This window comes from Muntiacus reevesi, chromosome 1 (genome assembly GCF_963930625.1).
Source record: "Muntiacus reevesi chromosome 1, mMunRee1.1, whole genome shotgun sequence".
Classification (NCBI taxonomy): domain Eukaryota; kingdom Metazoa; phylum Chordata; class Mammalia; order Artiodactyla; family Cervidae; genus Muntiacus; species Muntiacus reevesi.
Window position 1 is genome coordinate 259517306 of NC_089249.1, and position 26236 is coordinate 259543541.

General features: G+C 38.1%; 2 protein-coding genes across 6 annotated transcripts in view; one reads left to right on the forward strand and one right to left on the reverse strand.

The window, feature by feature from the left end:
- Positions 1-16140, reverse strand: part of TMEM167A (transmembrane protein 167A) — a 41720-nt gene extending 25580 nt beyond the window's left edge. Inside the window, exon 1 of the mRNA XM_065919087.1 lies at positions 16008-16140. Within this exon, the coding sequence (XP_065775159.1) occupies positions 16008-16010 (3 nt within the window). The 5' untranslated portion in view covers positions 16011-16140. The remainder of the gene's footprint in view (positions 1-16007) is intronic.
- Positions 16141-16201: 61 nt separating this feature from the next.
- Positions 16202-26236, forward strand: part of XRCC4 (X-ray repair cross complementing 4) — a 284230-nt gene continuing 274195 nt past the window's right edge. For 4 of the 5 annotated variants that reach the window (XM_065919091.1, XM_065919088.1, XM_065919092.1 and 1 more), the window contains exon 1: positions 16202-16304. The gene's annotated coding sequence lies outside the window, so the exon portion shown is untranslated. The other variant, XM_065919089.1, reaches the window with a different exon arrangement.

Here is a 26236-nt window from a genome sequence, read left to right on the forward strand (position 1 = left end):
GACAAAAACTTAAAAAAGATATAACCTTCCAAGACTGAACTAGGAAGAAACATAATAGAAAATATGAACAGACTAAACACAAGCAATTAAATTGAAATTGTGATTAAAAAACTCCCAAAAAACAAAAGTCCAGGACCAAATGGCTTCATAGGCAAATTCTATCAAACATTTACAGAGGAGTTAACACCTATCCTTCTGACACTATTCTGAAATATTGCAGAGGAAAGTATCCTCCCAAACTCATTCTATGAGGTCACCATCACTCTGATGGGCTTCCCTGATAGCTTAGTTGGTAAAGAATCCATCTGCAATGCAAGAGACCCCAGTTCAGCTCCTGGGCTGGAAAGATCCACTGGAGAAGGGATAAGGCTACCCATACCAGTACTCTTGGACTTCCCCTGTGGCTCAGCTGCTAAAGAATCCACCTGTAATGTGGGAGACATGGGTTTGATGCCTGGGTTGGGAAGATTCCCTGGAGAAGGGAAAGGCTACCCACTCCAGTATTCTGGCCTGGGGAATTCCATGAACTGTATAGTCCATGGGGTTGCAAAGAGTTGGACAGCGACCTTCACTTTCACTCACTCTGATACCAAAACAAGACAAAGATACTACACACACACACACACAAAATTATAGGCCATTATCATTCATGTGCAGACTCAAAAATCCTCAACAAAATACTAGTAAACCAAATTCAACAACACATTAAAAGGATCATACACTGTGACCAAGTGGTTTTCAAGGATGTAAGGAATTTTAAATATTCCCAAATTAGTATGACACTAACAAACTAAAGAATAAAAACCAAAGGATCATGTAATAGGTGCACAAAAAGCTTTCAACAAATTATACATTTATTTCTGATAAAAACTCTCCAGAAAGTGGACATAGAGGGCAAATACCTCAACATAATAAAGGACATATATGTCAAACCTACAGGTTACATTATATTCAATGGAGAAATGCTAGAAAGCATTTCCTCCAAGATCAGGAACAAGACAGGAAGTACAGTCTCACCACTTTTATTAAACATAGTTTTGGAAGTCCTAGTCATGGACAATCAGAGAAAAAAAAAAGAAATAAAAGGAATCCAAACTGGAAAATATGTGATGTGTCACCATTTGCAGATGACATGGCAGTAATATACAGAAAATCACAGAGGCTATGAGAAATGTACTAGAGATCATCAATGAATTCAATAAGGTTGCAGGATAAAGAATTAATACACAACAATTTCTTTCATTCTGAAAGATCAGAAAGGGAAATAAACAAACAGTTCCCTTTACCATTGCATCAAAAATAGTAAAATACTTAGCAATAAACCAAATTAAGGATAGAAAAGATATGCACTCCGACTATCCTACAGAAGTCAATCTACATATTCAATGCAATCCCTATCAACTTATGAATGGCATTTTTCACAGAACTAGAACACAAAATTTTATAATTTGTATGGAAACTCAAAGGACCCTGAATAGCCAAAAGCAATCATGGAAAGAGAAACAGAAGTGGACGAATCACATTCCGTGACTTCAGTCAGTTCAGTCCAGTTGCTCAGTCGCATCCGACTCTTTGCGACTCCATGAACCGCAGCACGCCAGGCCTCCCTGTCCACCACCAGCTCCCAGAGTCTACTCAAACCCATGTCCATGGAGTCGGTGATGCCATCCATCCATCTCATCCTCTGTCGTCCCCTTCTCCTCCTGCCCCTAATCCCTCCCAGCATCAGGGTCTTTGCAGGCTATACTACAAATCTGTAGAAATCAAAACTTGTTACTGCCACAAAAACAGAAATATAGATCAAAGGAAGAGGGTAGAAAGCCAAGAAATATACCCACTGCACCAATGGTCAATTAATCTATGACAAAGGAGCCAAGAATACACAATGCAGAAAAGACACTCTCTTCAAGAAGTGGTGCTGGGAAAGACGGACAGCTACAAGTGAAAGAATGGTATTAGAATACCATAAACAAAAATAAACTCAAATGGTTTAAAGATCTAAATTTAAGACTGGATACAATCAAACTCCTAGAGGAAAACACAGGCAGAACACTCTGACATAAATTGCAACACACTGTTTTTTGTTATTGGATCCCTCTCCTATAGTAATGTAATGAAAAACAAACAAACAGGACCTAATTAAACTAAAAGCTTTTGCACAGCAAAGGAAAAAAAAAAAAACAAAATAAAAAAACAATGCACAAAATGAGAGAAAATATTTGCAAACAAAGTGACCAACAAGGGTTTAATCTCCAAAATATACCAGCAGCTCACACAGTTTGATATAAAAAAACAAACAATGCAATCAAAAAATGGGCAGAAGATATAAACAGACATTTCTCCAAAGAAGACATACAGATGGCCAAAAAGCACACAAAGGATACCCAACATTGCTAATTATTAGAAAAATGTAAATCAAAGCTAGTGAGGTCTCCTCACATGGTCAAAATGGCCATTATAAAAAAGTCTACAAACAATAAATACTTGAGAGGATGTGGAGAAAACAGAACCTTCCTACACTATTGGTGGGAATGTAAACTGGAACAGGCACTATGGAGAATAGTGAGGAGTTTCCTTAAAAAACTAAAAACAGAACCATCATACATTCCAGTAATCCCATTCCTGAGCATATATATGGAGAAAACCATATACATCCCAATGTTCATCACTGCACTATTTATAATAGCCAAGACAGGAAAACAACCTAAATGTCCATTGACAAAGAAATGAATAAAGAAGGTGAGTACAAATGCACAATGGAATATTACTCAGCCATAAAAAGAATGAAATAATGTCATTTGCAGCAACTTGGATAGACTTACAGATTGTCATACTAAAGGAAGCTAGCGAAAGTCAAACACTGTATGATATCACTTGTATGTGGAATCTAAAAAAATGATACAAAGGAACTAACAAACCAGAAGCAGATTCACAGACTTTGAGAACAAACTTATGGCTACCAAAGGGGAAAGACTGGGGCAAGGGATAAATTAGGAGCTTAGGATTAAAATAAACATAAAATAATCAACAAGGACCTACTGTTTAGTACAAGGAACTCTACCCAATATCCTATAATAACCTACATAACAAAGTGTCTGCAAAAGAACGGAATTATGTACATGTATAACTGAATCACTTTGCCGTACACCTGAAATTAACACAACATTGTAAACCAACTACACCCCAACATAAAATAAAAATTAAACAGAAAGTACATAGCATGGTTCCTTTCCTGTGAATAGCTAACAATAAGAATTCACTGATATTCACTAAATTCTTGTTTTGGATGACCTTTTTCATCCTCATATTTGATGTGGATGTTATTAATATCCTAATTTTATATGTGAGATAAGGCATACAGCAGTTATAAATGAAAGAGAATAGGACATAGATTTTAAAAAACGAAATAGCATCTTCTAACATATGTAAATAACAACTGAGCAATGCTGACCAAAAAAAAAAAAAAGCCATTTTCACAAAGAAAAGTCAGGAGAAGCTTCAGGGAATTGAGTCAAGCCTGAAAGGACATAATCAAATGGCAAAGAATACACAGCAGGCTCCATAAGAGACAAAAGCATGGGAAACATCCCCCAAGAATCAGGAATTTGCATGTTCAGGGAATAATGAGCAGACTTTCTGTACTAAGCAAAGGATTTACTTAGTAAAGTGGATGGAAAAGAAATTTGAAAAGGTTTATTATCTTCCTAATAGAGTATCTAAATTCATGATTTTGCAATCTATACTTTAATCCCTGAATATCTTGTTAAAGAAATGTACTTAAATAATATGTCTGGGACTGGTTTCTAAATAACCCAGTGTGTGTGTAGTGGGAGGTGTGGAGTTGATGATGAAATGTTGCGTATATGTGACTTCACTATACTTTTCCTTCTACCTTACATGTTTAAATTTTTTATCATAAAAGATTTTTAAGAAGCACTTAAAAACATACCATTATTAAAGAAGTGGGGTGTGTATACATATATTAGTGTGGTAAATCATTAACAAATGAAAACCACTTACTAGTATGTACTATATAATACACACAACTTTGTTTCTGGAATTTATAGACCCTAAAATTTAAACAAATAATCTTAGGTGGTAAAGTCTTTCAGATGTACTTAGACTCTGGTCAAGAGTGTTTCAAACTCACAGAGGTTAGTCTACCACTGCCTAGCCTACCTGAGCACTCCTCTTAATACTTAGCATCTGTTGTCAGCTGATACAAAATTTTAGTCTCAGAGTTAAAGGAAACAGATGTTACTGTTCTGTAGATAAGTAATTGAGGTTTTCAATAGGAAAGTGTTATTGAAGGGAAGGGAGGATGCTAAGAAGGAAGAAGCATATTTAATCACAAAATAGAGGGAAAGATGATAAAAAAAGGTGGAAAGGGAAGTATAATTCACTTACTGTGTTCTCTTTTTTTTCAGATCCTTTAAATCAAGCATTTTTCAAGGTACACTACGTTTTTGTACATGCTATGTTTTTTTCAACCTTCTGGTCTCAAGAGTAATCTCCTCTGTAAAGTCCTCCCTGTGTCCACCCCACTCTCCACATCAAGCAGAGGCTGGATCTTTGTACATTTACGTGTTACACACATACCTGTCACCTACCAGATTGCCCTATAACTGTTTCCTCTATTTTATGGAGGTTCTTATCAATCTCCTGTGCTTATTAAATAGTACACACAGTCACAAAATACTGAATGAACAGGAATGTGAACACAACTGAAAATAGGAAACATTTTAACAAATGCCAAGAGCACACTTAGATTCCAAATTAACAATGCATGTTATTAAAAAAATATAGGTTAGACTGCTGAATGTCTTAACTATTTAAGAGAAACCTCCACACACAGCTTTGCATTTACATTTACTTATCAATGATATTTTGCAAAATTCAGAATGAAGAAACATATGTTTGTGCTAAGGGCCAGGGCTACAGGGTAAAATAAAGGTCTGAGGTAATTTCTTTTCAGCATCCAAATCTTGTATCACTAACCAGAATTCAGAGAAGTTCTATTGAGCAGTCATCCTTGAGGTGCTTGCATAGGGACAGTGTCTTCTGAGTCCACTTAATTTGTAAGAGATATATCCTCAAGAGTTCTGGATACCTGAGACAGCAGGCAAACTGGCTGGTAGAAAGTTCTAGACCCTCAAATCTAAGGTTTATCTAATTTTCATCAAGGACACCCTGTGCCAACGCCAGGGAGTTATCCAATGGCACACTACTAAGTCTGATAAATTTAGCTAACTATTAAACATTAAATCACACACACTGGAATTAAGGAATTACAAAATACAATGGAACTTGCTCCTTCTGGAGGCTTGAGGAAATAATCTGTTTTTCTTGCCTTTTCAAGTTTCTAAAGGCTGCCTGATTCCTTGGCTTAGTGAGCCACTCATCACTCTGACCTTGACAACTTCTTTTGTGATTATGGCCCTCTTGCCTCCCTCTCACAAGGATTCTTGTGATTAAACTGCCCTGTCACCCTGTAATTCAAGAAATAATCTTCCCATTCCAAAACTCTTAATCACACATGCAAAGTCCCTTGTGTCAAATAAGATAACATATTCAGTTTTTGTTTTTTTTTAAAGGGGGCTGCAGAGAAGTGCATTCTGTCCACCACACCTACAAACAATTCCTTTTTATGAAGAGGTATCCAGTAACATTCCCTAGACTCCAGGCTGCCTGTAGCAACTTCCAGAGCACAACCTCAGATACAATCAGAATGGTAACCTTTGGGATCCTGGAATATAGGAGTCCCACCCTGTCCATTATTATCAGAGTTGTGCTTGTTCTTCTAAAACTGGCAATGAATATCTCAACTTTTTTTCCCCCAAAGGCTCCTTTTTACTATTCCTTCATACTCCAGACCCATCATGCTACTCACAGCTAACTAGAGCTTCTGATGTGCTTCAAATCACTGCACTAAATTAATTTACCAAACTAGAAGGAAATAAACTTGATGAATCAGTCACTTTGCATAATTACTCTGAAGTAGATGGCAATTTATTGGGCAATGAAATAATAAAAATAACCCAGACTTTGATTTGCTCACATTAGATTGAACTGTTTATCAATAAAGAATAGAGACTGGTCAATGCAAAGGTTAGCATCCAAAATGAAATTACCTCTAATGTCGACATGTCTCTTTAAAATTCTCTATTCTCAAGTTGATTTGGAAACTTAGGAGTATTTATTTCATGTTCAATTTCTATCATTTTATCCATAAAGATATAATTTCTTATTTTCGGAGTCATTCCTGAATGTTAAAACTATACTAAGTATGGATATAAGGGCAAGACTTCAACGTAAGTGTTTTGTTTTTAGATACATAAATAAAAGTACTTCTATGCTAAGAAAAACCCAAAAACCCCAAAACATTAGGAACAGAAGTAAAAAAAAAGGGGAAACGATGCAGGCATTAGAATAGTACAAAGAAAGAAACAATGAAAAATGCTAAAGAAATACACATATTAATATGCTAAACAGTGCTCTGTCCAAGACTGCTAAATGACTGGTTCCTTGCTAACTGTACTTATTCTGCAGGAAAGACTTTGGCTAAGTCTCCAGTATATTCATTAGCCCTGGATCTCTTGAGTTCCATGGAGCTTATTTATTTTTAGGATTATCAACCCAAATTACTTAACCAGTCTATTGATTAAGGGTCTTCTTTATGCATAACACTGTCTGGGAGCTTCAAATGTTGACTGCCTCCTACATGGGGAATACATTTTTATTGACATATTAATTCTTACAGTTTAACTGAGAATCAAATTTAAATTTTTAAAACTCTAAACACTAACTATTTTACTAATTTCAATACCTATTGTTTTCATGCAAAACTAAAGTTCTTGATCCCTCTCTGGGAGTGAAATGAAACCCAGAAATGATATTTCTGACCTAATTGTGATAGAAATTATACAGCACTGGAAAAGTAGGTCAGCATTTTATCATTTACAAATCTAGGTCAGGTCAGCATTTCCTAACTAGTTTCTATTATAAATTCATATGAAACACTATTATCTCTTAAAATGAAAAACATGGAAATAGAGGGATAAATGTAAGACAGTATGGGAACGTGCAAACACATACAACACCCCATTTCCTCAAGATTAAGTCTTATATGATAGAAAATATTTCTAACAACATACAGGAATATTAACATTTTCTTTTTCACTTCAACTCTGTTCTCCACTGGCAACATTGGTGGTCATTTGCGCCTATTTTCACATCATTGTCAACAGGACCTACAGTGTATTTGTTCTATCTGTGCTGCCTATTTTGAGCTATTTTATAGACATCTCACATCTAAATATGAAGCAACAAAAATGTCACAGTTATTACCAAGAGGAAGCATGCATGTAACTATGACAAACAGTAGACTTAAGAAAATTGATGAAAATGCTTCACATGTCCTTGATAAATGATAAGAGAAAGTAGTCTGAAGGAAAAGTGCAAATTCTGTTATGAAAAAAAAATTCTGATCATGCAAATAGTTAAGACTAAGAATGACAAAATGGAAAAACTTGCAAATAAATGAAGGCAAGCAGGGTATGAACTCTGGCTACTCACTTTACCTGGAGCTTTAAAAAAATAATCAACACCCAGAAATTTGGACTAAACTCTGTGGCATGGGCAGATATCCATGCAGTACAGTAGATTCCTTCTGCAGGGTCTGGAAACCTTTAACTATGGGCTCTGGCTTTGTTGCTTGTTGACTATATTCAGAAGACACTGTATTTACTCTAAACTTAAATTCCCATTCTATAGAGCTAACATGATTTTTGATCAGTTATCATTTAAAATCACTAAGTCATTTTTAATAGATCTCTTACATAGCCAGCCCTGGTTCTGCTTGTAAGACTTCCTCCCAGCACTTTTGCTGTGTGAACTGTTTACAGGTAAAAATCCTTTAGGTTAGTACACTGATGCACTTGAAACTAAGGTGGAGTTATTATCTTGAAAACAAGGTGATTTGTTCTGATGGCTTAATGAACACTTTACTGTTACTCTTTTGCACTAAACTTTGCCTATTTCTGGGAAGAGGTGAATCTGTCCAAGGAAAAAAATATTCCATAGTTCATGGGAAAAATAGTTGTCTGTAATATTGATGTAATGTCACTTTCTAATCATGATCATGGTTTAAAGGATTATCTTGGTTAAATATACATTGGTTTGATGTGTAAATGCTAATATCATTAGCACAAGTTACATGATTTTATACAGATTCCAGAGGTAGGTTAAGAGTGGCTTGTGAAGCAACTGGAAGCAAATGGTGGCACAGAGACTACCCAGGGAAGACTCGGTGATAAGGGTCTCTCATAAAGACAGCGAGGGAGAGAGACTGTGTAACAGCTATTGTTAGAGATTCACTGCATGGAAAAATATTTTCCAGAATTATGAATTAATTAACAGCCTAGAATTCTATTTTTCATACTTATGAACTATATAATGAAGGACTGCAATGCATTTTGCATGGCTTTCATTTCTTTAAAATTGCTGCTTTCTAAAATTCTCTTGTTCTCACATTTTGTTGGGGAACCCAGCTACTGATCAGCAGTTTCACCCAAGAAATAGCAATAGTTGGACATTTCTGAATTTTTCCATATTGCTTTTCTGTTATATTTATACTTGGTTTTGAAGGATTGCTTATGCTTATGTCACTGCAAGCAATCAGTACCCAGTCACTGTGTAACATATAATGATACTTATTGTACAATAAAGCCTGAGTTTTTGCCAACTGTAAACCTAGAGTTAGGTGTCTCCCTCCTAATCCACTCATCTGTACCCTGGCCTTTTCTCTTCACACTCAGCAGATTCATAAGGTTATTTGCCTTTAGTGATTTCACTTTCTTACAGTATGAAATGATGAAGGTTGATAAAAGGAGAGATTACATTTAAAAAATAAGTAAATAATAAAGAACAGGAAAGCAAAGCTAAAAGAAACAGCAGCTCTAATTTATGACTCTGTGAGAGTCTCAGGTCTCCTTAAGTGTTTTCCTGTTTTGGCTCTTCACATCCAGCCTAAGCTAAAATGAAGAGGTATGGTAGATGTTGTTAACACATATGCACAGCTCCCAGACTCCAGGGTGAAGACTAAAAGGAAGCAAAACTAACAGAAGATAAAACAAGAGAGCTGGGCTTGATCCCTGGTTTGGGAAGATCCCCTGCAGAAGGGAACGGCAACCTACTCCAGTATTCTTGCCTGGAGAATCCCATGAACAGAGGAGAGCCTGGTGGGCTACAGTCCATGGGGTCACACAGAGTCAGACACGACTGAGCAACTTTCACTCACTCACTCACTGCGGGCACAGAATTTGCCAAAGCTCCCTGGGAGTTTTTACTTGCAGTTAGAGTTACAAGCCACTATGCTACAGAAGACCAGCATCCACTTCAGATACCTACCTATTAGCCTAATGCAGAGGTTTTCAAAGTGTAGCTCGTGGAAATTCCTCATATATTTATGCAGTCAAAACTATTATTATAATACTAAGAAGATAACCTGCCTTTCTACTGTGATGTCATTTGTATTGAAGGTGTAGAAGTAATAGTAGCTACAGAATTATGATCTTGCAAACAACCCACACTGAGGCATACAAATGTTGCTTTTCCTCTTGAATTCCCTGTGGGATTAATGGCGTTGTTGTATAACAAAAAGGGCCTAAGATTTGGTGACAAGTGGAGATGTTATGTTAAGTTTAAATCTGACCTTCACTACTTATAAGCAATGTGGTCTTGGGGAAGACACTTGACAATTCTGCACCTTTTTCTTCATATGCACAGTGGCCAATAATGTAAGATTTTAATAAAACATCATATGTAAAGCACATGGCAGAGTTAGTGCTTAAAAAATATTTTCTTCCAATCATCTAAACTGGACTTGTACTTCACCACTCCTTACTAAGCACCTTAAAATGATTTTCTTATTTTTATCGTTCAACCTACTTAAACTTGTCAAGAGGGCAGTCATTCAATCATGTAAGATCATTGTATTTGTTTCTAGTTTCTCAGATTTTCATCTTCTTTACAGATAGCAAAATTAAGACCTGGAACTGACTGTGGCTCAGATCATGAGCTCCTTACTGCAAAATTCAGGATTAAATTGAAAAAAGCAGGGAAAACCATCAGACCATTCAGGTATGACTTAAATCAAATCCCTTATGACTAAACAATGGAGGTGATGAATAGATTCAAGGGGTTAGATCTGGTAGACAGAGTGCCTGAAGCACCATGGATGGAGGTTTGTAACACTGTACAGGAGGTGGTGACCAAAACATCCCCAAGAAAAAGAAATCCAAGGAGGCAAAGTGGTTGTCCGAGAAGGCCTTAAAAATAGCTGAGAAAAATAAAGGAAAAGACATACACAAATGAACACAGAGTTCCAGACAATAGCAAGGAGAGATAAGAAAGACTTTTTAGGTGAACAATGGAAAGAAATAGAAGAAAACAATAGAATGGGAAAGCCTAGAGATCTCTTCAAGAAAATAGGAGATATTAAGGGAACATTTCATGCAAAGATGGGCACAATAAAGGACAAAAAGTACAAGGACCTAAGGGAAGCAGAAGAGATCAAGAAGAGGTGGCAAGAATACCCAGAAAAACTATACAAAAAAGATCTTAATGATTCAGATAACCATGAGGGTATGGTCTTTCACCTAGAGCCAGATATCCTGGAGTGTGAAGTCAAGTGGGCCTTAGGAAACATTAATGTGAACAAAGCTAGTGAAAGTGATGGAATTCCATGTGAGCTATTTCAAAATCCTGAAAGATGATGCTGTTAAATGCTGCACTTGATAAGTCAGCAAATTTGAAAAACTCAGAGGTGGCCAGAGGACTGGAAAAAAGTTTTCATTCCAACCCCAAAGAAGGACAATGGCAAAGAATGTTCAAACTACCAGACAATTGCATTCATTTCACATGCTAGCAAGGTAATATTCAAAATCCTTCAGGACAGGCTTCAGCAGTACATGAACCCAGAATTTCCAGATGTACAAGTTGGATTTAGAAAAGGTAGAGGAACCAGAGATCAAATAGCCAACATCCACTGGCTCAAAGAGAAAGCAAGGGAATTAAAAAAAAAATCGAATTCTGTTTCATCACCTATGCTAAAGCCTTTGTGTGGATCACGACAAACTGGAAAAATCTTCAAAAGATGGGAATACCAGACCACCTTACCTGCCTCATGAGAAATCTGTATGCAGGTCAAGAAGCAACAGCTAGAACTAAAAATGGAACAAAGGGCTTGTTCAAAATTGGGAAAGGAGTATGACAAGGGTGTATATTGTCACCCTGCTTATTTAACTTATATGCAGAGTACAATGTGAAATGCTGGGCTGGGTGAATAACAAGCTGGAATCACTCAGACTGATCAGCTGGACTGCCAAGAGAAATATCAACAGCCTCAGATATGGAGACAATACTAACCTAATGGCAGAAAGGGAAGAGGAACTACAGAGTCTCTTGATAAAGGTGAAAGAAGAGAGTGAAAAAGCTGGCTTAAAACTCAATATTCAAAAACTAAGATCACGGTATTTGGTCCCATCACTTCATGGCAAATAGATGGGAAAACAATGGAAACAGTAAGATTTTATTTTCTTGGGCTCCAAAATCACAGTGGATGATAAAATCAAAAGATGCCTGCTCCTTGGAAGAAAAACTATGACAAAACTAGAGAGTATATTAAAAGGCAGAGACATCACTTAGCCAACAAAGGTCTATACAGTCAAAGCTACGGTTTTTCTAGTAGTCATCTACAAATGTGAGAGCTGGATCCTAAGGAAGACAGAGGGTCGAAGAATTGATGCTTTTGAATTGTGGTGTTGGAGAAGACTCTTGAGAGTCCCTTGAACAGCAAGGAGATCAAACCAGTCAGCACTAAAGGAAATGAACCCTGATGATTCGTTGTAAGGACTGATGCTGAAGCTGAGGCTCTAATACTCTGGCCACCTGATGAGAAGAGTCAACTCACTGGAAAAGACCCTGATGCTGGGAAAGCTTGGCAGCAAGAGGAGAAGGGGGTGACAAAGGGTGAGAAGGCTGGATGGCATCAGTGACCCAATGGACATGAGTTTGAGCAAACTCTGGGAGATGGTGAAGGACAGCGAAGCCTGGTGTGCTGGAGTCCATGGGGTCACAAAGAGTCAGACATGACTTATCAACTAAACAGCAACATGTAAATATATCCTCTCCATTGTTACCAGTAGGTTTTCTAAAGTGCACTCCATTCTTTTCCTTGTTCAAAGTGTTTATTAGGTACACAAACATTATCAAAATATAAAGGCCTTGAAAAGACTTCAAGATCTGGCCTCAAGCTTTCTAGTCTCATCTCTTCACTGATTAACTTCAATTTCTTGCACTCCCCAGGCAACTATTCAACTTCATGTTCTTCGTGTCCTTAACTACCTCATCCTTTATCTCTCTAAAGGCTAGAGAATGTTTTCCCAGCTCTAGCTAATGACTCCTTCTCTAATCCTCAGTCACCCCTTAATACACAGATCAGAGTATTACCTCCTTGAGGATGCCCTCCAGCAGTTCCCAGTGACAATTATTTTCTCTGTCCCTAAACAATTTCTCAGCTACAAGAGGAAATAAACTATTTAATAAACTATTTCACACCCTTTTTCTGGTACTCAATTTAATTATAAAATATATGCAATAAATAGGTCCTACTTTGCAGGGTTTGTGAACATTAAATGAGAATATCTGTAAGTCACTTAACGCAACAGAGGAAGAAACGAAGATAAACTTCCTCAGGCATGATTCTGACCCTGTTTGGTTTAGTCTAAAGCTCATGTTCTTTCTACCGCACATGTCTCTCTATGTCTTAGCAGATGACACATAAAATTTACTTATTTAATACTCTCCCCCATTGGACTGTAAAGTCCTTGAATACAATGAGCATGTTTTACATGACTGTATATCCAGACACTCATTCATTTAAGTGCTAACTCTGACACTGTGATGTAGAGATTAAAAGACCTAGTCTCTACTTTTAAGAACTCTGCCTAGAGAAGGGAGAATTATAAGCAATATCTTACTGCTGTTTTCTACACAAAAGGGACAGTGGTGGCATATACACGGACTGGACTACAGACGTCCAAATAAACCTAAAGGGAGAAGAGGAAAACTTAAGGTACAGGGAAGGCTTCTTTGGAAGAGATGAAACTAGAGATGACTCTTGAAGAACTTTAAGTTAGGGAGAACTAGGGTTTCTGGAGTTTTTTAAAGTATTAATTCATAAATGATATAATTATTATACTGCTTATGCTCTGATCGGTCTAAATTATTATTGCTGATAAACATTTAATGGTCTTGAAATGCATTTTAAAACATGGATTCATTGGGGGCTTCCCTGGTGGCTCAGTGGTAAAGAATCTGCCTGCTAATGCAGAAGACACAGGTTCTCAATCCCTGATCTGAGAATATCCCACATGCTGCAGAACAACTATAAAAGTCCGTGCCACAACCACTGAACCTGTGCTTTAGAGACCAGGAGATGCAACTGCTGAAGCCTGTGCACCTAGACCTCATGCCCTGCAATGAGAGATGTTACTGCAATGAGAAGCTCACACATCTTAACTAGAGGGTAGCCCTCACTTGCAGCAACAAAAATCCAGCACAGGCAAAAATAAATAAATAAATAATGGGGGGAAAAAAAAGAATGCAATGGAAGGAGGCTATTGAAAACTGAATGGTTCTTTCTAAAAAGAAAAATGGATTCATTAAAATACAGTAATTCAGATATAAGTCACAATCACTGGTTGTTGTTCAGTTGCTAAGCCATGTCTCTGAGCTGCAGCAGGCCAGGCTTCCTTCTCCTTCACTATCTCCCAGAGTTTGCTCAGATTCATGTCCATTGAATCAGTGGTGCTATCTAAGCATCTCACTATCACTAGGCTACCTTTCCTGGTGGCTCAGACAGTAAAGTGTCTGTCTACAATGTGGGAGACCCAGGTTCGATCCTGAGGTTGGGAAGATCCCCTGGAGAAGGAAATGGCAGGCCACTCCAGTACTCTTGCCTGGAAAAGCCCATGGATGGAGGAGCCTGGTGGGCTATGGTCCATAGGGTCGCAAAGAGTCGGACACGACTGAGTGACTCCACCACCACCTTGCAAATATACTAAGTTTAGGTACAAACTCAGAAAGAAACCTCACTGTGTAACTCTTCCAACTACAATGTACTTTTCCTGAAATGCTGACATCTTAAGCTCACAGGAACAGAGCAGGAATGAAAACATTAACTACCTGGCATTTATTTCTATTTTCCACCCACATCTGATTGGCATATTCTATTTGAGAGCATCAAACCACTAAGACATACTTGATTTTCAGTTATGTTCTTTTCATTAACAACAGCATGAAGACTTTTGACATGCCTGACTTTCTTCGCCTGTAAACATCTATTCAGAAGTTTCGAAATGAGACAATGCTTTTAAGTTGATTTTTCAAATGCACCCTGGCACACAGCAAATGCTAATAAATGAGAGCTATTATTGTTACTCTGAATAAACCAGTATGGCCAGATGGTTCAAATACTGTTAATCTTAAATGGTATATGTCTTGCTTCTAAACAGAACATAAGACAAAAAGATGACCAAAAAAAAAAAAGAATCTATCTCTGCCTGTACTATAAGTAAAATAATCCAATTTCAGCCTCAAGGAGGGTATATGCAAGAAGAGTAACAGTCTTGTTACTCTTTTAGGATTGCAAAATGAACCACATTTTCTAAGTTAATAATGGCTCACTCAGGACACAAGTCTAACCACTTGTGTCCTTTCATGTGACAGCTTGAAAAAGGAGCTGGAGAGGATCTTTGGCCAAGGAAGGAATAACCTTCCAATAAAATGTCATCCCCTCTATACACTGTAAACTTCTCCAGGGGAGAGACTGTGCCTTATGTCCCAGCTATAAACAAAGTAGCTGGCATAACGCAAACAACAATTAATGAGTTTTCGATTAAACGTCTAAGGGTTTTGTGCTGTGTGGGATTCTGCAAGAGCTTCTGGGAACACAAGCTCAGCAACTTTTCACTGTAGAAAAGCATTTGCTATGGTTGCTTTTGATACTATAATAAAAGGCACGAATCTTTTCCTCATAAATGCAACATGTGGCACATAGACCTCATAAATTCATGGTGAGGGCCTGGTGTAGAGGCTGTCAGCATTTACCGCGACAAAGGTGAAATGCCTGCAGACATATCTTGGGAGATCTTTACTATCACTACTGATTATTTCATCTGTCCTCTGTCCATGTTGGTTTTACGTATTCTTCTCAGCTTGGAGAAGTAAACATTTCTCTTGTGAACTTCTGTGGCTTATTTCAAGCTTCTCTAAAAGGTCCAAACTATTAAAGGAATCTGCAATAAGACAAAATAACACAGGAAACCTTAATAATGTATGGAAGGGGAGGAAGGCCCGAGGCCAGACACCACTCCAAGCACAGTAAGTTTCTAGAAAAGCCACCTCCACAGACAATTCCAATCATTAAAACACAGCTTATAAAGTAGCATCTTTAGAGTTGAGAGAATGGAGCTGGAGAGACCTAAAAGGCCAATTAATTCAACAGGTGAAAATTAAGGTGGGGCGTCTGGGGTTTGTTTGACAACAATGAAACACCTGTCTTAGGTCCGCAATGAGATATCAAACCGCAAAACAAGCGCGCAAACCCGGCAGCTCTAAAGCCTGGAAATGACCACAAAGAGTAAGTAACGACGGGTTAAGCCAAACTAGCGCATTTCTTTGAAACGTCATTAAAGTAGCCTCTGTGTGTGAGGAGGGGCTCTGCGCCCCTGAGGTTCTTTCTTGGGTTGTCGGCTCTGGCTGTCCCAGTTTAGACGTGCAGGGGCCACATGGCTCCCGGGCCCATGTCTCCCTCTGAGCCCCGGGAGAGTCAAGTTAGTGACAGGGTTCCGCGGCCGGGGACTGCCACCCAACCCTCCAACCCTAGTACGGGCCCGCAGCCCCTGCACAAAGCTCACTCGCGACCCCAAAGCCCCGGTTCTTACCATAGTGAGGCCGGCGAAGCCCCAGCCACATCACCCTTCCGGGCCCAGGGCGGAAGAGGCGTGCACGGCCGGCTTGCCTTTCTCTCCCCTTCCCGCGGTCTAGTTGGGCCTGTCAGGGCACCTCCTCCTGAGGCGCGGGTCTCGGGCTCTACGATAGGCACCTCAATACCGGAAAGGGCGGGACTTAAATGACGTCATTCAGCCCCCGCGGAAGTAGGTGACACTTTCATTGGCTACTTTATGTCCGCCTGTGGGAGCGGGCCTTTTGGAGGAGGCCGGAAGTGGAATTACTGACAGGTAGGGTCCGGAAGTGGCGACTGACTCTTTAATAGTCGGTGGTCCAGTTGTTATTATTATTATTGTTTTTCTTTACTTCTCTAGAACGCCTCAGCGCTCAAATTTTTCCCGGCTTGGACTCCCCTCGATGTGTAAGCTTCTGGCCCTTCTGTTTGTAAACTCTCGGGAACACCTGAGTTCTCTGGCGTTACCCGCAGGTCGTGCGTCTCCTGGGCTCCCTTTTCAGTTTCTACCTCTGCACCTGTGCGATTCTTTGTGTAAAGCGCCCTTGAAATGCCCTGTAAAGCTGTGGGATTAGGAGGACACTTGAATTCAGAGGGTTGTGTTGAGAAGGTGTTTGATCATTTTTCTAATATTGGCATTTTCTCTTCTAATTCCCAGCGTTTTGTAGATTGTCAGTGGGTTCGATCTGAGGCTGAAAGGTGCCCGTTGGAGTCAGGAAAGAACTTTCTGTGGGAACAAATGGAAAGGAGCTGCCTTTCCTGAGTTCAGTAAATGATTAGATGCTTTAGAGAAATGGTCCACCTGCAAGACATATACCATCTTTTTCTTTTAATCAGTATTATTATTTAGCTTTCTCTAATATTAACAATCCTATTAGATAAGATTCTAGTCCCTCTCCCCAGATTCTTTTTAGAATGTTATCAGTTTTTTAATTCTTTGACTCAAAGTGAATTGAGAGAAACAGGAAAGGAAGCTCATATAATGCATTGATTTATGTGCTGTTCTTGGCCAAACTATGAGACCCTTCTGTATTTAGGGCTGCACAGTGATTAGAATATTTGGGTTTCTACTATCTGTGATTGTATTATTGGCTACTGCCCACATGTTTTTTTCTTTTCTTTTTTTTTAAACCATTACTAACTTTTGATTTGAATCTACTGAATTGTCAAGAATTGATTAAGTACACAAATTTAGCAAGTACTTAACTGAGCTTTTATTCATACCATCATGAGACTGCTGCAGAGGGATAAAGATGGCCTGTTCCTTCCAGAAATTTAATGGGCATAGGGAAGAGGGGAATAAGAAATGTATAAAAATATACTGTATCCTTGTTCTATTAAAAAACAAGCTGTAATGCTTTGTCTTGTGATTGCTTTACAATGTATTTTTTAAGTCTTGCCATTCAAATTAAATAATCTTGGCTTGGTTATAGAAATTATGTTGTGCAACTCATCCAGCTTGGTTTTCAAAGTAGTAAATGTGTCTGCAGACATCTTGCTGTCATGTAGATTGTCTTCATTTACATGGACTCTTGAGGATTATATGTAATAGCTGAAGTGCACTGGGAAATTGAAGTTGTTAAAAATCACAGTTGATTTACTGTATTTATGAATTTTGATTAATTTTAGACCATGGGCTTTTACATACTTCAGCTTCAAAATAGGGAAGAACAATGCCAGTTATTTTAAAGTTACCCATAGGAAAAAAATAAAATAAAATAAAGTTACCCATAGAGGAAGCCAAATAGCAATAGATAAGACTGAACATACATTTATATATAAAGTTTTTCATGTAACACAACAAAGTTAATCTGACACGATCTCTTGGCAAGATCCCTAAGGAGGTGGTAATTGAGATATATGGTCATTAAGCACATAAACTCCCTGCTCTTGGCTTCACTGCCAGTAAACTAATTTAAGCACTGTCTTACATTGCTATTTCAAAAGTCTCTTTTCTGGCAACTCTGGTATGGAATCTTATTTCAGACTATCTTGGATCATTGTCTTACTTACTAAAAGTGAAATCTGATTCTTATAATGTCCTTCTTCAAAAATTATTGTCTCTTCTGCATCTAGAAGAGTATTTTCAACTTTGATTTCTTAGGTTCAGTAGAATTATATGTAAAAATAGTACGTACTTAACGTTTTTCTGTGCAAAGAATGCATGGACCTCCCTAGTATTGTCAGGTATTTGACCTGCAATAAGCCCTCAGTGGACTTCCCTGGTGGCTCAGAGGTTAAAGCGTCTGCCTGCAATGCGGAAGACTTGGGTTCGATCCCTGGGTTGCAAAGATTCCCTGGAGAAGGAAATGGCAACCCACTCCAGTATTCTTGCCTGGAGAATCCCATGGATGGAGGAGCCTGGTGGGCTACAATCCATGGGGTTGCAAAGAGTCGGACACGACCGAACGACTTCACTTTCACTTTCAAGCACTCAATGGAGAAGGCAATGGCACCCCACTCCAGTACTCTTGCCTGGAAAATCCCATGGACAGGGGAGCCTGGTAGGCTGCAGTCCATGGGGTTGCGAAGAGTCGAACAGGACTGAGCGACTTCACTTCCACTTTCCACTTTCATGAATTAGAGAAGGAAATGGCAACCCACTCCAGTGTTCTTGCCTGGAGAATCTCAGGGATGGAGGAGCCTCGTAGGCTACCGTCTATGGGGTCGCACAGAGTTGGACACGACTGAAGCGACTTAGTAGCAGCAAGCACTCAATGGGCTTCCCTGGTAGCTCAACTGGTAAAGAATCTGCCTGCATTGTAGGAGACCCTGGTTTGATTCCTGGGTCAGGAAGATTCCCTGGAGAAGGGATAGGCCACCCTCTCCAGTATTAGGCTTCCCTGGTGGCTGAGCTGGTAAAGAATCTGCCTGCAATGTGGGCGACCTGGGTTTGATCCCTGGGTTGGGAAGATCCCGTGGAGACGGGAACAGCTCCCACTACTCCAGTATTCTGGCCTGGAGAATTCCATGGACTGTATAGTCCATGGGGTGGCAGAGAGCTGGACAAGACTGAGCAACTTTCACTTTCAAGCACTCTATAAGGCTTGTGTGTTGTGTGCCTGGCTTTCTTTGTTCACTATAATAAGAACCTTTTAAAGGGAGGGATAATGAAGGAGGGCCAGTTGACTTGAATGTTAGGCACTCAGTGAACAGTTTTTTAAATTAAAATTTAAAAAATTGAATTGGTGCTGCTTTTAGTACCAATTGGTACTGCTTTTAGTACTTGACCACTTTCTCCTTTCTCTTTTTACTTGTCTCTAGTATTGATGGTGTTGATCATTTCATTTTATCTGACTTCTTTTTTCTTGTTCAATGATATTCACATATAGTAAAAAAAAAAAATAATAGTTTTACTTAATTTGTTGTTTTCTTTGATCCTCAACTAATCTCCATAGTCAAAAGTTGAAGTTCTTTGTTATCTTGTGTTCATCATTGTCCTGTTTTTTCTCCTTTTTAAAAAAAATTCTCTTTCCCCATGACTCTTAGATTAAGACCTACAAAACTTTTGATTGACCTGCATGTTATTTTTTTCACCTTAAGAAGTGCTTCTTTTAATCCTTCTCTAATTCCAACGCCATTTGTTTGTTCTTCTGAGCAAGAATCCCTTCAAGAGTTTTCTATGCTCCAAGTTCCAATTTCTCTTTTACTCTTCTTTCTTGAGATCCCTTCACCACAGTGCCTGTGATTCCCCCAAACACTCTTATTAGTGTCAGTCAGTCTGAAACTGAATTTTCGTTTCTGTTTATCATGCTATTTTTTTTTTTAATTTATTTTTATTAGTTGGAGGCTAATTACTTTACAATATTGTAGTGGGTTTTGTCATACATTGACATGAATCAGCCATGGTTTTACATGTTTTCCCCATCCTGATCCCCCCTCCCACCTCCCTCTCCACCCGACTCCCTCTGGGTCTTCCCAGTGCACCAGGCCCGAGCACTTGTCTCATGCACGCAACCTGGGCTGGTGATCTGTTTCACCCTAGATAATATACATGTTTTGATGCTGTTCTCTTGAAACATCCCACCCTCGCCTTCTCCCACAGAGTCCAAAAGTCTGTTCTGTACATCTGTGTCTCTTTTTCTGTTTTGCATATAGGGTTATCATTACCATCTTTCTAAATCCCATATATATGCATTAGTATACTGTATTGGTCTTTATCTTTCTGGCTTACTTTACTCTGTATAATGGGCTCCAGTTTCATCCATCTCATTAGAACTGATTCAAATGAATTCTTTTTAATGGCTGAGTAATATTTCATGGTGTATATGTACCACAGCTTCCTTCTCCATTCGTCTGCTGATGGGCATCTAGGTTACTTCCATGTCCTGGCTATTATAAACAGCGCTGCCATGAACATGCTGTTTCTTTGCCTCCAAGCCTTTGCTCATGCAGCTTCTTCTCCTGAAATGTGTCTTCTTATCTTTTTTCCTTCCACTCCTAGACCTTTGCCACATTCTAAATTATATATCAGATATAACTCAAGGAAGCTTATTCTGAAATTTCAGACTCGTTAACATGCTACTTTTCAGAGGAGCTTCTATCTTGCCTCTGTAATTTACAAGCTTGCATAATAATCCTCTTTGGGTGTTTCTGTCTCCTCCCCAAAGAGCTGGGAATATGTCTTACTCATCTTTGAGATGTTTAAAACCTGGTACAAAGGATGTAGTCAGTGAATATTTTAATGCATTAATGGCATGACCAAAGTTACTCAGCTAGGAGTTTTGATTTCAGTCTGAGTTTTATGAGGTATAAGTCAGTGCTTTGTTTGCAATAGCTCATTTTCAAGGAAAAAGGTGACTATCTTCAAGACAGTTGTTCTTATAATAGTTGGAGGTTTTTAGTTAATGCATTTTATTGCTCTGGGCAATATGCTCCTTGTCCTTTGTGAAGCTGCCAGTACTGATAAGAAAGTTAATTGTGACTTTTTCTAAAACATAGGCTGAAATTAGTGAACAGAGGGTTGTTATAGTCAGCAAATTTTTAATATTGATGAAATTGGACTCTTTATAGAAGAAAAACACCATTGAGATTTTTGTTGCCCAAAAGAAAAAACCATGTTAGAATTCCAAATGGTTGATGAGGCATTCATACTTTTGCTAGATAACAGTATTGCCGATAGCTTTAAATTAAACTTTTGCCTTTGTGCCACTGGGAAATCCCAGAATATTTACAAGAGTTTACAAAGATTTTCTCCCAGTGATATGGGAGTTTGCTCCTAAGATTGCGTTAATAATGGTTGGTTTGTTAACATGATTTCTGATACTTGGCACAAAAATTAGGTGCACTAATTTTGCATATAAAACACTGTTTAATTCTAGATAATGAGCCAGACTTTCCAACTACCTTTTATGGCAGGCATTCTGGATTTTAACTGCTCTCTGAATATCGTCATCATTTTTACAGTCTGTAAACCAGTCTTTTATAAATTTGTTTAGCTTTTAGGACTAATGAAAAGGGAAATAATTTAATTCTATAAATTCTGAAAACGCTTCAGCGGCTTTCAAACTTAGCAGTGGGATTGAAAATAATGATTAGACTTAGAATTAAGAGTCAAAACAAGTATTACTTGGAATACACTTCTGAATTTGTGCCTTGTTTCTCTGAGCTTTACTAACGCTGCAGCAGTGACGAAAATGTTGAAATAAGCAAGGACTTCAATCTGGTCTTTGTGTGAGAGGATGCTATTAGCTTACTTGTAATTTTGTAAGAACAGTTAATGAGAATTTTATTGAATAAAGAAAAATCTTTGTCAATTGGAACAGAAACAAGTGGCTGCCAAGACATAAGATGCGACCATTGTTGAAGAGACTCATCAAAGTGTCCTGAGAGTATAAATATTGATGTGCTGAGACATGTCAATATTTACCATAGAATCTGGAAGTTGCCAGGTTCCTGTTTAAGAAATATGACCCTAGCATTGGACACAGTATATCAATAAATAAGGAACATGTCCAAATGAACAGCTGCTCAGAGAAAATTTCAGACAAAATAGGATAACATCTGTCTAAACTTTAGGGCACTTCAAATGTTCAATTTAAAAAAATTATTGATTCTTTTTTGGTAATTTTTGGGTGGATGCTTCTATAATATAGTGTATTAATATAGTTCCATATGTGGGTTTGACTTAAGTATTTTTTTGTAAATTACAGCATGCTTGGTTGGAATTTATAATTTTGTAAATTAGTTGTGCTATGATACTCATCTCTAAATTGAATTAAAAAAATCTTGCCTTAATATTGTGCTTAGGAATTAACTTCTTCATTTAGACCATTTTTCTTACAGAAGTTGGCTCAAATCATAACATTACTTTTAGGGACCAAAAGTTTGTGCTCTGGGAATTTAGCAATAGAGAAAATATAAGTTTCTGAAGTTTAATTGTAATGAGGAAATTTATCCTGATTATTATATGGCAACTATCTCAGAAGAAAATGTATACGGTAATGAGCGACTAAGGTAAATTCGTTTGGTTCACTATCACAGATCACCACTGTTAATTCCATGTGAGAATCACTGTGACTTAACAGAGTATTTAATGAAAAATAGTTGCTTGAAACCTTTATATCAAGTCACTGGAACCACACAAACAACCTTGCATCTGTTTTACAGACTTCTATAAGGTTAAACTTAGCATTCTTAGAATAATAATAGTCCAAACAGTCCTAGAAAACCATGAACCATGGCTATTGGGACGGGTCCTCTCATCATTTCTCATTTCTGATAGCGAAGACTGATAGCGTTTATACAGTAATCTAATTATGTTACCATATTGTAATGTTTATATTACATTACAATATAATGTCACAGAGGTTTGTGACATTGTACAACAGACAGGGAGCAAGACCATCCCCAAGAAAAATAAACGCAAAAAAGAAAAATGGCTCTCTGAGGAGGGCTTACAAATAGCTGTGAGAAGAAGGGAAGTGAAAAACAAAGGAGAAAAGGAAAGATATACCCATTTGAATGCTGAGTTCCAAAGAATAGCAAGGAGACGTTAGAAAGCCTCCCTGAATGATCAGTGCAAAGAAATAGAGGAAAACAATAGAATGGGACAGACTAGAGATCTCTTTAAGAAAATTAGAGATACCCAGGGAACATTTCACGCAAAGATGGGCTTAAAAAAGGACAGAAATGATATGGACCTAACAGAAGCAGAAGATATTAAGAAGAGGTGGCAAGAATACACAGAAGAACTGTACAAAACAGATCTTCATGACCCATTTAGTTACAATGGTGTGCTCACTCACCTAGAGCCAGACATCCTGGAATGTGAAGTCAAGTGGGCCTTAGGAAGCATCACTATGAACAAAGCGAGTGTAGGTGAGGGAATTCCAGTTGACCTATTTCAAAACCTGAAAGATGATGCTGTGAAAGTGCTGCACTCAATATGACAGCAAATTTGGAAAACTCAGCAGTGGCCACAGGACTGGAAAAGGTCAGTTTTCATTCCAATCCCAAAGAAAGGCAATGCCAAAGAATGCTCAAACTACCGCACAATTGCACTCATCTCACATGGTAGTAAAGTAATGCTCAAAATTCTACAAGCCAGGCTTCCACAATACATGAACCATGAACTTCCAGATGTTCAAACTGGTTTTAGAAAAGGCACAGGAACCTGAGATCACATTGCCAACATCTGTTGGATCATCAAAAAAGCAAGAGAGTTCCAGGAAAACATATATTTCTGGTTTATTGACTATGCCAAAGCCTTTGACTGTGTGGATCACAATAAACTGTGGAAAATTCTGAAAGAGATGGGAATACCAGACCACCTGACCTGCCTCTTAAGAAACCTGTATGCATGTCAGAAAGCAACAGTTAGAACTGGACATGGAACACCAGACTGGTTCCAAATAGGAAAAAGAGTACGTCAAGGCTATATATTGTCACCCTGCTTATTTAACTTATATGCAGAGTACATCATGAGAAACACTGGGCTGGAGGAAGCACAAGCTGGAATCAAGATTCCGAGGAGAAATATCAATAACCTCAGATATGCAGATGACACCCCCCTTATGGCAGAAAGTGAAGAATAACTAAAGAGCCTCTTGATGAAAGTGAAAGAGGAGAGTGAAAAAGTTGGCTTAAAGTTCAACATTCAGAAAACTAAGATCATGGTCTCCGGTCCCATCAGTTCATGGCAAATAGATGGAGAAACAGTGGAAACAGTGGCTGACTTTATTTTTTTGGGCTCCAAAGTCACTGCAGATGGTGATTGTAGCCATGAAATTAAAAGACGCTTACTCCTTGAAAGAAAAGTTATGACCAACCTAGACATCATATTAAAAACCAGGGATATTACTTTGCCAACAAAAGTCTGTCTAGTCAAGGCTATGGTTTTTCCAGTAGTCAAGTATGGATATGAGAGTTGGACTACAAAGAAAGCTGAGTGCTGAAGAATTGATACTTTTGAATTGTGGTATTGGAGAAGACTCTTGAGAGTCCCTTGAATTGCAAGGAGATTCAGCCAGTTCATTCTAAAGGAGATCAGTCCTGAATGTTCATTGGAAGGACAGATGTTGAAGCTGAAACTCCAATATTTTGACCACCTGATGCAAAGAGCTGACTCATTTGAAAAGACCTTGATGTTGGAACCATTCAGGGCAGGAGGAGAAGGGGACGACAGAGGATGAGATGTTTGGATAGCATCATCGACTCAATGAACATGAGTTTGGGTGGACTCAGGGAGCTTGTGATGGACAGGGAGGCCTGGTGTGCTGCAGTTCATGGGGTTGCAAAGAGTCAGACATGACGGAGCGACTGAACTGAATGTTTATATTGTGAACAGGGAATGCTGAGTACGATTGAAATCATATATTCTTGCAGATGCTACATATGTTTCTGTAAACAACTTGATAAACATGGAAAAACAAATTTGCTTAGAGATTCATAAAAAGCTTTTAATCTGTTCAGCATATTAAAGATAGGAGTGAAAAACACATTTTGAAATTTAAATTGACTGGATATCTGTTTCAAAGAGGCATTGCCATTATTTTGAGGTAAGATGTTGAGTTTTTAGGAGAAAACATTAGAATTGTTAATTAGTGATTTTTAAAACTTGAAAAACATTTTTTGGCTTGTAACCAGAACTTGTACTTTTGTTCTGAATAGACACGTTATGATTGTTTTTTTAGAATCATTAATGCCTTATACAAATACTTACCAATTGTCTTTTTGAACCACCTGTTACTGGTTATTTATTATGTGGTGACAACAAAGTCCCAGTGTTTTCGAAATGTCATGTGTTTTGGATTTGATAAGAATGGAAGCATATTAAGTTGAAAATGTAAAACTTCCTGTTTGGTGTTGAATATTATGAGTTTAATAGAATGTTTCCTGAAGTGTGATACACACACCATTGATGGAATATATATGTTTGCTTACTTACAACTTTTTTTCACATACTTGAAGATAATTGAGATCCACATAACCAATGAGTAACCATGAGGATTCATCTTGAAATGTCTGATTCCAAAGCCTGACACAAGATAGCTTAAACAAAAAGGAATTTCTTGGCCTCATACCTAAAACATTCACAATTAGATCTAGATTCTGTAGCTGCCGTAATCAGATCTGAGCTGCTGGTCACCCCTCAGTTCTACTTTGTGCTTTCTTCTTTTTGTTCTGAACAGCTCCAGTTGTACAGCCTCATAACATCAAATCCAGTACAGAAGAAACTCTATGCTTTAGATACAAAGAAAAGTCTTGACATTGAGCCTTACAGGTTTTAGTTATCCTAACTTGAATCATGTACTCATCTTTGAATCACTTCCTGGAGATTAAAATGTAATGTTGGTTTAGTCCAGATCTGTATTCTACTGCAACTTGGGATCAAAGTCAGCTTGCTCATAGCCTATGTATGAGAACAGTGGAGGTGGGCGTGTTTGGTACTCAAGGTTTTGTTGCCATGAGTATGGAGTCTGTATTAGGTAATGCAAATCACCAAATTCTCTCTAAATGATAAATGAACACTTTTAACCTGAATTGGGTAGGGCATGGACCAGACACTGGTGGCAGTTTCTGACAAATGTTTAGTTATAGCTAAAAATACAGAACTCTTCAACTGGAAATGGAGAAGGAAAAGTGTCAGTGTACACTAACGTCATTCAAATTGATATAGATGAAATGAATTCAGCCATTTGAGCTAGAATCGCTTATTGATTATGTATAATAGGTATTTGACTCATATTAGTTAGATAAAAAATTCTG